Source organism: Polypterus senegalus, chromosome 5, assembly GCF_016835505.1.
Source record: "Polypterus senegalus isolate Bchr_013 chromosome 5, ASM1683550v1, whole genome shotgun sequence".
Classification (NCBI taxonomy): domain Eukaryota; kingdom Metazoa; phylum Chordata; class Cladistia; order Polypteriformes; family Polypteridae; genus Polypterus; species Polypterus senegalus.
This window is the reverse complement of record NC_053158.1, coordinates 76044875-76058375: the sequence shown is the minus strand read 5'-3', so window position 1 is coordinate 76058375 and position 13501 is coordinate 76044875. Positions and strand designations below refer to the sequence as shown.

Below are 13501 nucleotides of genomic sequence, written 5' to 3'. Positions count from 1 at the left end.
TGGCGTAGTCGGCAGGATGAAGTACCAGAAGAAACCGGGACACGAACATGAAATAAACCAGGTAGGAAAGTACCGGGGCCAAGTTTCTGGGGGGGGAGTGCGTTTGGGGGTCAGGAAGGACTCAGTGCAGGCTCAACTCCTCAAATACAGCACCGGGCGCATAACTTACCAAAGGGAGAGTGTGAAGGGGACGTACAGACATAGGCTGGTTTCTGGGAATGAAACGAAAAGGGCTTATTATGCTCTCTCGGAGGAGAGAGCTGAGCAGCCCATTGGGGCTGAGGCCCCAGATAAATATGTGCTATCCCCAGTCCAGCAGGCAAAAATAATAAAAAACTGGGAATTTGATCCAGAGAGATCAATCCAGACACAGGCTATGACCCTCTGGGAGCAGGTTGCCTTATGGCTAAGGCCATTTGAACAATCCACCTGCAGGTAGCCTGATTTATTTTTTTAAAGAGCCTCCCAAAAAACTTTGCCCAGCCAGACTGGGGAGATTTCCATTCTATGTAAGAGCTTATAAAGCTTGTAAAATCATCCATACCAGTCTCGAAATCTGGGAGAGCAGAACCGTCCTCTAGTGGATTTCCTTGAGATGACGTCCTACTGAATAAGTCTCTTCCACATAAATCGGAGCCTGTTTCTGAGTTCCCGGGCCACCGGGCGTGCAACCTACCTGGGAACGAGGCGGGATGTAGGTGGAAGGTTTGTGTGCTCATGCCAACCCCCTGACGTTATCGAATACGGGACCCGTAGTCATTAATGGTTACAAAGTCAATGCCTTGTTTGATTCTGGCAGCAACATTTCCATTGTTGATTGCCGTTATGTCTTACCGCGACAAAGAATTAAAGAAAAGACCAGTATTAAATGTATTCATGGAGACACCCGGATGTACAATACTGCCCTGTGTTTCGTAAGTCAGGGAGGATCACTAAGAAGAATTCCCATGGCAGTTCACTCCAATCCTCCCTTTCCAGCGATTCTAGGGCGGGACTGGTCAGAAAATAAATGTGGTAAACTATTGACTACTCCCGATGAAAACTTAGGCCTAGTTATAGATGGGGATAACTCGTCTCAAGCTGTCTCCATGCCGTGTACACAGCCAGCGGAGAGAGATACAGAAGTCCACGAGGAGGACGGGGAAAATTCCTGGACCATCGCCGGCAAATACGTCATCAACCCACGCCTCGACGAGTCGTGAGGAATCCCTTCCCCTTGAGGTCAGACCGGATCCTCTCTCCGACATTCACTTTCAGTTTAGACAAACACCGGCTTCTTTTAAAAAGGAGCAGTGGAATGATGACTCCCTAAAATTTGCAAAAAATGCAGTAGTCCTTGTCAACAGCCAACAAACACACCAGCCCATGCCACAAGGACCTCACTTTGTAATAGAAAATGTCTATTATATAATCTATTATATCGGGTCGCGGAACATGGGGCAGAGGTTCAGAAACTGTTGTTAATCCCACGAACCTACCGTCGGCAGGTTTGTGAGTTAGCTCACACCCACCTCCTTGGAGGCCATTTAGGCTCCGAAAAAACTTTAGAGTGGATTAAGCTCAGATTTTATTGACATATTGGAATTAACGAGGAGGTTCGCCGTTTTTGTATTTCTTGTCCAGAATGTCAATTAAGGCAAATTCCTAGGAGGGACCGGGCACTTCTCGTTCCCCTTCCCTTAGTTGATGTCCCCTTTGAACGAATGGGGGTCGATATTGTAGGACCCTTAGAGACCTCAGCCCAAGGACATAAATATATATTAGTCCTCCTCGATTATGCAATGATATTCAGAAGCTGTTCCCTTGCACTCAGCTACATCTAAAGCAATCGCACGGGAACTAGTAGGAGTATTTGCGCGTGCCGGTATTCCTAAAGAAGTCCTAACAGACCAAGGAACACCGAAAATAAAGCACTTAAAGACCAACGGTCTAGTGGAGAGGTTTAATTATACTCTCAAGCAGATGCTTCGCAAGGTGGTCAGTGGGGATGGGAGGAATTGGGATCAGGAAGTCCCACAAGCCTCTACGGGGTTCTCTCCTTTTGAATTGTTATACGGACGACAACCCTGAGGTATATTGGATATTTTGAAAGAAGGTTGGGAAAGAGAGGCTCTTCCCTCTACAAATATTTTGGAATATATTGCACAGTTACACGATAGATTTGGGAAAATTCAACCTATTTTAAAAAGTCACATGGAAGTGGCACAAGCAGCACAGGCCCGTTATTATGACCACGGCACTACACTCCAAGAATTCCATCTGGAGGATCGTGTCATGGTATTAGTTCCCACCTCCCATTCTAAATTGCTCGCCCATTGGCAAGGCCCTTATGAAATTAAGGAGAGAAAAGGATTGGTCAACTATTTGGTGAAACAATCCAATCATATACCAAGTGAGCGGGTTTATCATGTGAACTTGCTGAAGCTGTGGAAGGAGAGGGAACCAGATCCCTCCTCCGCTCAGCCCTGCTCATTCTTTGCTCACATAGACACACTTAATTTTGGCAAGGAATTAACTTATAGACAAAGATGGGAGCTGGAATCAGCTATCCTGTCCGTCTCAGAGGTGGTGAGTGAAAAACCTGGAAGGACCTCTCTGATTGGGCATGACATAGTGACTAAACCAGGGGTTATAGTCCGGGAGCGCCCCTATAGACTTCCTGAGGCAAAGAAAGCAGAAGTGGAGCTGGAAATCAAGCGGATGCTGGAACTAGGAGTGATTGAGGAAAGTTATATCCCTGGTCCAGTCCAATTGTCTTGGTTAGTAAGTCTGACGGCAGTTGGAGGTTCTGCAATGACTTCCGTCTGCTTAACCAGGTCTCCCTTTTTGATGATTATCCCATGCCTCGCGTGGATGACCTCCTCGAGAGGCTTGGACAAGCTGAATTTTTGACCATGCTTGAACTGACAAAGGGGTACTGGCAGATTCCTTTAATGGACTCTGTGAAGGCCAAGACCGCGTTTAGCACTCCTAGTGGACACTGGCAGTATCGTGTTCTTCCATTTGGGTTACACGGGGCTCTTGCGACTTTCTAGCGTCTGGTGGATAAAGTGCTCCAACCCCATAATGCGTATAGTACTGCCTATCTGGATGACATCTTCATCTATTCCACCACATCTAAGGAACACGTACAGCAGGTCACTGCGGTATTATGGACACTAAGAGATGCCGGGCTTCGTATTAATCCCAAGAAATGTTTCTTTGGATTGAATGAGGCTAAATATTTGGGCTATCTGATGGGTCGGGGTACCGTGAAACTACAGTGTTCAAAAATAGATGCCATTGTAAAATGGTCCCGTCCGCGAACCAATAGGCAAGTCCAAGCCTTTCTCGGGTTGGCCGGGTACAACCGCCAGTTTTCAGAGAGACTGATCAGCCCTTGACTGATCTTACAAAGAAGAGGGCTCCGAAATCATGTGGTATGGACTGACAAGGCGGACGCTGCATTTAGTGACTTAAAACAGGCTCTTACGTCAGCACCAATGTTAAAAGCTCCTAATTTTTCTCTCCCTTTTATTCTCCAGATGGACGCTTCGGACACAGGCCTGGGTGCCGTGCTGAGCCAAAGCATCGATGGTGTTGAACACCCCGTCATGTACCTGAGCCGGAAACTGTTGGATCGGGAGTCCAGGTATGCAGCAGTAGAAAGGGAAGCCCTTGGGATCAAATGGGTGATTACACAGTTGAGGTACTACCTCTTGGGCCGGGAGTTCACTCTAGTGACGGATCATGCACCCTTACAGTGGATGGCCCTTCACAAGGAGTCGAATCTACTGGTCACTAAGTGGTTTCTTGACCTTCAACCTTACAAGTTTTTGCTAATTCATCGTAAGGGTTCTGTCCATGCCAACGCTGATGCTCTCTTTCGTGCCCACGACCTCTCGGTGCAGGACGCCCGACCCGATGGGTCTGGGCTGAAAGGGGGGCCTTGTCACACATGTGCGAGTAGGAGGCAGCTAAAGGACCTGAGTAAGTGTAATGAAACATCTGACCAGGGGGTGGTGGAGTGCGCTGCCTGTCTTTCTCAATTCCCTACAGACCTTTCCCAGGAAATCCTGCAAGGTTCTGGTGCCTCAGAAGACGTCACTTCCGAAAACGTCCCCTTTGCTAACGTCACTTCTGGTTCCGGCCATTTTGATGACATCAGTTCCTCCCCAGGCCTTTAAAGCCTCCATCTTTGGCTACAATAGCCAGTTCTAGTTTGGACTCTGTGAGATGCACATTGTATTTCTGATACAACAAACTCTTTTGCAGCTGGGAAAAACAATATATGGGTGGCTGCCCCAAACCTTTTGATGTCTTTGGCGTATTATTATTACAACTGCAAAAGGAAATATATTATATCATACTTTACTGATGACATCAAATATTTAACCGTTTATTCATGTGGAGGCCCCATATTTTATTCTATTCAATTAATCCAGTTTAGGTTTTACAGGGGTTAATCCTATCATGACAACAATAAGACAAGGCAGAAACCATGACCACCAGGATGAGATACCTCTCACAACTTGTCGTTTCAGTTTAGAGCTTTCAGTTAACACAATGATTTGTGTTTTCACTGTAAGGAAAAACCAGTCTTATGCTGAAATCCAAACAAATTGTCTACACAGAATTAAATCAGTGGTCTATGAGCTCTTAGGAGAACATGCATATTGTCTGCAATGCCACATACTGTTTGATGACTGAGCTATTCTACAGATAAACATAGGCTCTTTAACCCAATGCTTATCACACAGGAGTATTTATGAATGAAATCAGTTCATTGTCAAACATACCAGGTTACACGGGGTTCAGGCCATCCAGACACAGTGCAATGTAGCTTGACACTCTGTTTTTCCCAAATTGTATGGGATCGAGGTTTAATGACAAACTCAGGAGCATGCAGTAGACTGTCTTCATTAAGCTTCTTGTGAAGTTCTTCAGTCTCGTGAATCTGCAAAGTGTGGAAATTATATTCAAAATTGATCACAATAAATTAGACATTATCATTATGATAATATTGCGAGACATTTACATCACTATTCATAGTAACAGTTATTGAACTAATCTTTTTTTTAAATGAGTCATGCTACATTGTTATACTGTCTGTTACAATATGTTGTGTTTAACTATATATAATACAAGAAGCATAAAATATACAGTGTACTTACCAGTCACATTTATAATACAAATAAAGTTATTTCCTCAAATATGAATAACTTTTCTTGTGAAAAATGTTTTTATGAAATCTGTGTACTTTTTTGTATCAATTTAAAAAAATATAGTTTTAATTCTTTGAATGAAAGTTATGGATACTTTGTCTTTATACTTACACTAGAAAAAAGAATGATGGTATTATTATCAAAAACTGTCTAATGAAATTAGGAAAATGACACACCTTAACAGTAACAAAAGAAATTACACAGTATGTGGGTTTTGTTAGGTAATAGAAGGGACTGTTTATAATAATAAATGTCAAAACCAAAGAATTACAGGGGGCATGTGAAGATTTAGCCATATTTCAATTGACTATGCTGAATTATTTTTTTGTCCATTCATTTTCAGAAACCACTTTTCTATTACAGGGACTCCAGTGAGTCTATCCTGGCTGCAACTCTATATGGAATGATGACCCGTTGCAGGACATATTCTCACCTGTACCAGGTAAATTCTGATTCATTAATCAACTAAACAAACACATCTTTGAAATGTTTGAGGAAAACAGATTTCCCAGAATTAACCCTCATAACATGAAGAGAATATACCAATGCAACATTGATGGTAACAAACTCAGGAATTGAGCCCATGTTTGTGAAGCTAAAAGTGGTAGAGGTTAACAGTATTGCACCACCCTACTGTCTACAAACTTAATTTTTACTTAAATGTAACAACAAAAATATATTCTTGTACATGTTGTTAGGACTCTATATACTGTAGATATGAGTGGATAATACAGTTAAAGAACACTCACCAAGCTAACCATCTATTTCAGTATTACCTTCAGGAAAATCTATTCAAACAGTTTAAACTAGAGACCACTCAACAGACTCTTTCCTAATGCAATTACTCTGAACAGTGCTAATAGTGTCATATCAGTGTTTGTAATATCGGGACAAATTCTAAGCAACTCTGTTGATTAGCAGTAACAATAAAGGTCATTCAGTCATTCAGTTGCATATGAACATATCTCTCTATCTCTCTATTATAAAAGAAAATCTTGAGACGAGACTATTGCCAAGAGATTTTTTCAAGTCCTGTCCTCCTCTCAACCATTTTCAACCATGCAAATGGTCCTCTCACCTCTCACTCGTGTGAATGTTTTGGTCAGATACAGTTCCTGTGCTCTCACTCTTATAAATTTTTATGTTTTATCTCTTTAAGTTCCCAATAAAAGAAGGCTTATTATTTCTAAATCTTATTTAAGTATTTCATCTCGAAGGGTTATCAACAGAAAAAGTGAGTACATGGACAATCCTAGCACAGAGAAACGATGAAGTCAAGTGAATTAATGCGAAAATTGGCGATCAGTTACACAGCAAATGGGTTAAATGTATATCAATAGACTATGCTGTCGAGCAATTTTAACATGTAAAATTTTAACAGGCGACAAGAAAGGTAATGTAGTAAATCTTCTGTGTATAACATCAGACACCAAAAGAGATCTTGATATGCCATTCGTATTAAAACGTGTACAGTTTCCTCTTAGAATAGCTTTTGCTATGACAATTAACAAATCACAGGGACAAACATTCGAAAAAGTCGGATTAGAGAGAAAGAAGCGATATTCACTCACAGTCAATCATATGGTGCGTTGTCATGATGTAAGTTCAACCACAGAATCAAAATTCAATGCGATATTGACGAAAAGTTAATTCAAAATATTTTTACTGAGGTTTAACAGTAAAAGTGTAAGTTTAAAAAGTATTTGCATGTTAATTTCAAAGCTACACACAACGAAAACGTATAACGCAACAAATGCCTCTAACACATAAAAATATATTTTTTTTCGATTTATTACGTTTTACTATTTTTTACTATGGTTAATTACTCACTTTAATGTAAAATAGTTAGTTCTATTATACATACGTAACAATTCCCATGAAGATAACAATCTGCTTAAATTGTACATCCACTTCCCCATATGCTAGCGGCAGATCGGCGAAGTGGCTAGCGCATAACGCCTGCCTGGTGGTTGGCGACCAAAATGAGCAGGGGGCAGAGCCCCCTAGTAATTTTAAAAATCAGAAATCCTCAGAAAATTTCTTTGAGCAGGGTGAAATTGTAGCCAAATATGTGAATTTTTACTCTTTGCTATTCAAAACAGCAGCTTCTGGTTCAAAATTCTACTTTATTGTCATGTGTACATAGTACAAAGAAATTCTTACTTGCATGTTTCCTATATACTAGTGATAGTAGTTCAATACCAATAAAAGAAAAATAGGACAATGAAAACAACATCATACTTTCACTGCAAAATATATACAACAAGCACATAAGAACATGTTCTTGTCACCATGAGTGGCTGTCGTATAACCTTACGACCTGTGATTTAAAAATGTCCCAGTATCTCCTGGTGTGAGTTCTAATGGCCTGGCACTGTTTGCCAGAACAGACAAGGGAAGAAGGGTGGCTGAGGCTTAATAATAATAATCCTGTTTCACTTTCTAAGACACTAAGTGACATATATGCCCTACCAGTTGTATTGTGTGCCAATCTCTGAAGTGTTTTATGGTCATGATCTGATTAGGTGTTGGTGGCCAGTGACTGTGGGCTCTGCTGTGCACCTTTAGAGGTCTATGAGCACAGATGGAGACATTTAAGGAAGTCAAGGAATAAGTGATTTTTCTTCAGAATAACTAAGACCTGTTATGGTCATTTCAGGTCATTAACATTGAAATTTTAGATAGAAAGAAATCCTTACATATTTTAACACCCAGTTTTTGATAATATTCATCCCATTCAACAAAATACTTCTGTCTTAACTTAGGCACTTTTCTCCGTTGTTTTCAACCATCTTAACTAATATTTTAGCCATGTGACATTACGGATTGACTTTTTTATTAGTTAGAGGTAGTAATCGCTTCATAACATTTCCATTATATAGTAAATCTTCGTAAATTAATAAAAAACAGTTATTAGTACTGAATCATTTTAGTTACAGTATATCAACATTTCATGTTTCCTTGTGTAAACGGCCATGGTCCCTGAAATTAATAAAAACACAATCCAAGAAATGAGGTTTATCACTGAGTATGGTCTGGTGTCAGTTTTCTGAGATTATCTCTATTAATCTTGGATTGCTTTATCATTTCCTTTAAAAGCCACATTTTTAGTTTAAATATTTCAACAAACTCTTTCTCTGTCTCTCTGTTTTAATACTTGCCGTTTATTTTGATTCATGTCTTAGCCAGACTCTTTATTTTCAACTTTTTAAACTGGTGCAGTCTTTTTAATTTAGATTTGAATCAGTATTGGATCCTCAAAGAACTTCTCAAGTACATGCTAAACTTTTTATTAAACATGTTTTCAACTAAACTCTGTATCAACTATATCAACTGCAGCTCCATATATAAGAGACTTATGGCCAAGTGGGTATTATCTAAATTCAGTAATATTACCTTTATCTTATGTTCTCAGTCATTTCTAATTAATGGAAATACCTTTCACCATCTACAGTTAGGTTAATTACATCCATGTCTCTCGGGCTGTGCCATTCAAACTTTCCATTATGTTCTGGCATGTGAATGCTTTGTGTCACTGTAGTATCATCGTCTATGTGTGACAGTGCCAACATCTATCTTCTATTGTCACAATATCTTTCCTTAATTGATGACTGGGGCATGTCAGAGTGTTGCTGAAAGAAAGTTTCTGAGCCAGATACCATTATTAATAAAAGCATTACATACAAGAGAACAGGTCAGTCTGGCACAAGAAAAAGCAGGCCAGCCAGTCCAACACATTATTTATAACTGACTCTTAATAGAATTTTTCTTTTATCTCTCTGTTAGGTTTCAAGTTGATGTATGAATGGTACCTCAACGATGACTGTTGTGGGTGGACTTTGTAATAGTGTACTGTTGGTCACTTTCTGCATTTGTTTTGAACAACTGAATATTGCATTCTTTGCACTTAATTTCAGCATACAAGTACAATGAGTTGCATGTTAAGAATTACTTGTCAACACTCTTTCATCTGCTTGCTTAGTGTCTTGCATCAGCTTTTCTTGGGGAAAAAAGCAGTTATTTAGTATGATCTCTGAAACTGATCAAATATAGTATGCCTAAAACTATTACATATTCATTTTTTACTGAATATATGTAGGAATTTATAAATATGTAAAGAGAATATTCTTATCAGACCAGTATCATTTTAAAAATAAAATATGCTCAAGAGGTTTGCATGCCTAGCATGGAAATGCACATAATAATAACTTCAATGTTTAGGTAATAATGAAACAAAACTGAGATGATAAGTGGCTGATGGTGCAGATACCTACTGTATAAAGCTGATTTTTCCAAAGCAATACATCAATCTCAAAGCATATAACTAAACTGACACATATATATACTTAAACATAAGACCTTAGTGAGTGTAACGAGTGAGTGAGACTTCACTTCTGCCCTCATGAAACTCCACCTCTTCTTTTGCATACCACATAAAAGATGCCTCCACCAGAACAACACCATCAATCTGACTAGCACACAAATTCAGGACACAGCTCTAAAACAACTGAACTAGTTTACCTTCTAGCCTAAAAGACAGATGACTTCTTTTAAATGTGCTTTTCCAACCTGGGACCCCAGCTCTTCATACTTTGTTTTCTTATTATAATACAGCACACATATGCCTTAGGGACAGCTTAAAGGCTCTGGTGCTCATTCAACTCCAGTCCACAAGGTGGTGTTGTAAACTAATGCCTCTTCACTTCCTCCCTCTACAGACCAGATGGTTGACTGACCAGAGAGAAACCAGAGGACGTGGAGAAAACTCGTATGGACAGACGGTCAGTATGGAGACGCTAACCTTAACCAAGTATGTAATTCCACCCAGGGTGCTGCATTTGTACCTCAGCAGTACTCAACACACCATGTTGCCCTAGTCTGAGCATAGTTATTGTCTTTCAAAAGGGTACTAAAATGGAATAAAGTCACATAGCATTTAATATGCAGCAAATTTATTTGCTATTTTACTTTCTGCCTTATTTTTTCTAGACAAGATGTCAATTAAATTACACCATTATATTTAGCATAAAAGTAAAGTCTTCATGCATATACCATCACCACATTACTCTGGCAGTCTGCTTCATTATACTTGATATAATAACTGAGAAATGTTGGGAGAGACTCCAAAACTGTAGTGTTTTTAATTCTCGATATTAAATTAGTCCTAGTCCTGTTTAGCATAGCGCAGGCATGGGGAAATCAGTCTCCTCTGTAGCCCGTTCTGTATTAAACAATGTTAGCACAGTAATGCTATGTTACATCCTTAATTCAATTACAAGGAAACATCTGAATTACTTACATACGTATATCAAAAAGAAGTTTGTGTAATATTCAGACATGCTAAACAAAAGCCATTCTTTAATGTAGTCTAAAAGTAATAACATATTAAAATAACATGCTAGATTTATTTTTTGTACTATTTGAGAGTCTGACAGTAAAATCATTTGCAAATGGCTTAACCTAAACTATGTTACTACTGCTGCATATATTATGAGGAATTAATAGGCACTTTAAATTGCATGTGCTCAATTAATTCTAACAGAAGACGTTTAAAAAATTCTTAATCATAACAGTACTATGGGAACCAAACCTGTTTTAATATCAGTAAGGTTGGGAAACAATCTTAATTAAGAAATATTGCACATTAGAGAAGCTTTCATTGTGAGCAGTGTGATTATAAGCTAGAAGGGAAGCCAACATTGTTACTTGTCTGTCATCATTTCTTTTGCACTAAACCCCATCAAGACTGTTCATTTTATAGGCACCATTCAAGTTCTTCTCAATTATTTTATTTTTATTTGGTCCTATTTAATAGAAAGTAGTTAAATCGGCCCTACACTGCTGACCGTTAATAAAAATAAATAGATATACAGTACATGACAAAAGACACACAACTATTTGTTATTTAGTGTCTTGTTATATTGGTAAAGAATTTGTATTTTTTAAATCTGTTGAGGCCCATTAGTGAATTTTCCAATTTAGTATCTCACTAAAGAACCGTTATTCAATGAGCAGGTGCTTAGGATGCAATTTACTACAGTCTATCATGAATTGAGATAAAAACAAAACAAAAAAAAAATATCCAAAAAGCTCAACTGAACAATAAAACTTACAGGTTGAGAAACAATTGGTATCTAGTGTAGATCACACTCACCTTCTTTCTTAAGCTGATCCGTTCGGCTGATTCTCTGACAGAGACTTTCCTGCTCTTCTTTTCAAATCTTTCCTCAGCTAATGATTCTTCTGCAGTGTTAGCAACAACCGTCACACCTTCACCAGTAGATAAAAGGTTTCTTCTTGCAACATATCCAGCGGTCTCTTTAATCCTCTCTTCTTCAGTGTCAGTTATTCCACTAATGTGTTCTCGGCTGAAGAGAAAAATGTCAAATGATTTAACATAATATAAACATTTTCTCCTTCGATGGCAGACTATACATAAATTTAAAACCAGAATCAGATCTGTTTTTGGAGCTCTATTAAAAAATGTAAGAAAAACACAAGCAGTTAATTTGTACTCTAAAGATTCATAATCATAATCTTTCAAATACGTTACTAAGTAGCATGTTACATTTTTTTGCAGTTCTTTTTTTTGTTTCTGCCTTACTTTGCCCTTGATGAAGAATGTCACTTAGATTAATTGTTGGCATCATTCTTACTAATTCCCTTAATATTTTTAAATACTTAATTATTCATCCATCCATTTTATGACTCAATTATTCTGGAGAGCAGAGAGCCATTATAAAGGCTGGGTGCAAGATACAAAACAATGCTGAGTGGGCCCTGGAGCGTTTCAGGCCACACTCACTTATACACTTATTTAGAGTCTTCACTTATTGTAATCTGCTCATCTTTGGGAAGTAGGAGGTAAGTCATTATGTCTCCTTTTAAATCTTTGTTTTCAATTTCAATTATCATTCAATTTATTGTCATAATTTTTCACAGTTCAGTAAAATGCATTTGTTGCTGGTACCACTGGTAATACATTCTCCTTTAGTCTTTCCAGAAAGGTCTATGGTCCTGGAATTAGTCTTGTAACTCTTTTCTGGAATTTTATGAATGCCATTACTTCATTTTTGCATTATGGTAACTGAAAATTTTCCCAGCATTCCAAACATGGTGTCACAAGTACATTGTATAACTTACTTAGCATAATGTCTTTTGGTTGTACCCAATGAGTCCAGTGTCTTAGTTGCAGTATTAATCACTTCTGTGTGGTATCAGGTATTTGCCAGTGGTAAGTCCACTATGACCAAATCTTTTTAAAACATTATTCATTTTAGTTGCAGGACCTCACATTGTGGATTTGTATATATTTACTTTTTTCATTTTTCTTTTGTCCTACAAAATGTAATATTTTTATAGACTAGGTGAGGGGCTTTTACTGAGCCCACAATTTCTGATAATCCAGTTAATGCAGTGTTAAAGTAAGGCCCCTTGTTAATTACATTTATCTGTAAATCATTCACATAATTTAAAAAGGCTAGTGACCACAGCATAATACTTACAGCACTCAACTTTTAAAATCAACTCAGAAAGACGCACTTGCACAATTATGTGTTGCTTTCTGCACTTATGACCAGGTTCTCGTCCATCTACATAAGACACGTTGAATGCTTACTGCTTGCCCTTTAATGTCTAGCATCTCATCAAGTACCTTAGAAAAAGCATTTGGAAAGGTAAGTTGAATAATACACTCCCAACATATAAGCACAACAGACTCGTCCTTGACTAAACCTGTGTTCCAATCTGTAAAGAACAGCTACTTTTATATATTTTTTCTTTTATAATCACTTCTAGGATGGTTGAGATACAAGTTAAGGTAACTGGCCTAATAACCTTTTTATATGACAGGGAAGTGTTAGTTACATTTGCTTTTTGTCCTTTAGATTTTCCCCAATTTGTCATTAATTTGTTAGTCTTTCTGGCATGTTGTTTTCTAATATATAAATTCTGTAAAATCTTTAATTTAAGATGAATTTTCCCAATAGTGTAGTTATCACTACGTTACCAACCCTGTCATTAGTGAAAACATCGGAAAAAAAGCAACCTTTGGCATGCTGCTTTTAATACGTTTCACCTCCTCCTTAAATGTTCTCTAACTGCCAAATATTTTACGTTTGACTTTTGAATAATTGTCAGCTGAATATTGGCAATTCTGATCTTCCTTTTAAACATTTGCCGTCCTGTGTCCCTTGGCCATATGATTAATTGTGTTATTTTTTGCAATGCTGTTGGAGTGCTGCCTGTTCTGTAGTATTTTGTTTATTTGATTTCCTTAATTCTTCCTCTTTGGATTC

At 38.2% G+C, this 13501-nt stretch overlaps 1 protein-coding gene across 4 annotated transcripts in view; it reads right to left on the bottom strand.

Moving 5' to 3' along the window:
* LOC120530374 (M-protein, striated muscle-like) overlaps nt 1-13501 on the bottom strand; it is a 151468-nt gene that overhangs the window by 121870 nt on the left and 16097 nt on the right. For all 4 annotated transcript variants that reach the window (XM_039754834.1, XM_039754835.1, XM_039754836.1 and 1 more), the window contains exons 4-5: nt 11359-11572; nt 4779-4936 (exon numbers count right to left, since the gene is read on the bottom strand). In XM_039754834.1, the coding sequence (XP_039610768.1) occupies nt 4779-4936; nt 11359-11572 (372 nt within the window). The remainder of the gene's footprint in view (nt 1-4778; nt 4937-11358; nt 11573-13501) is intronic.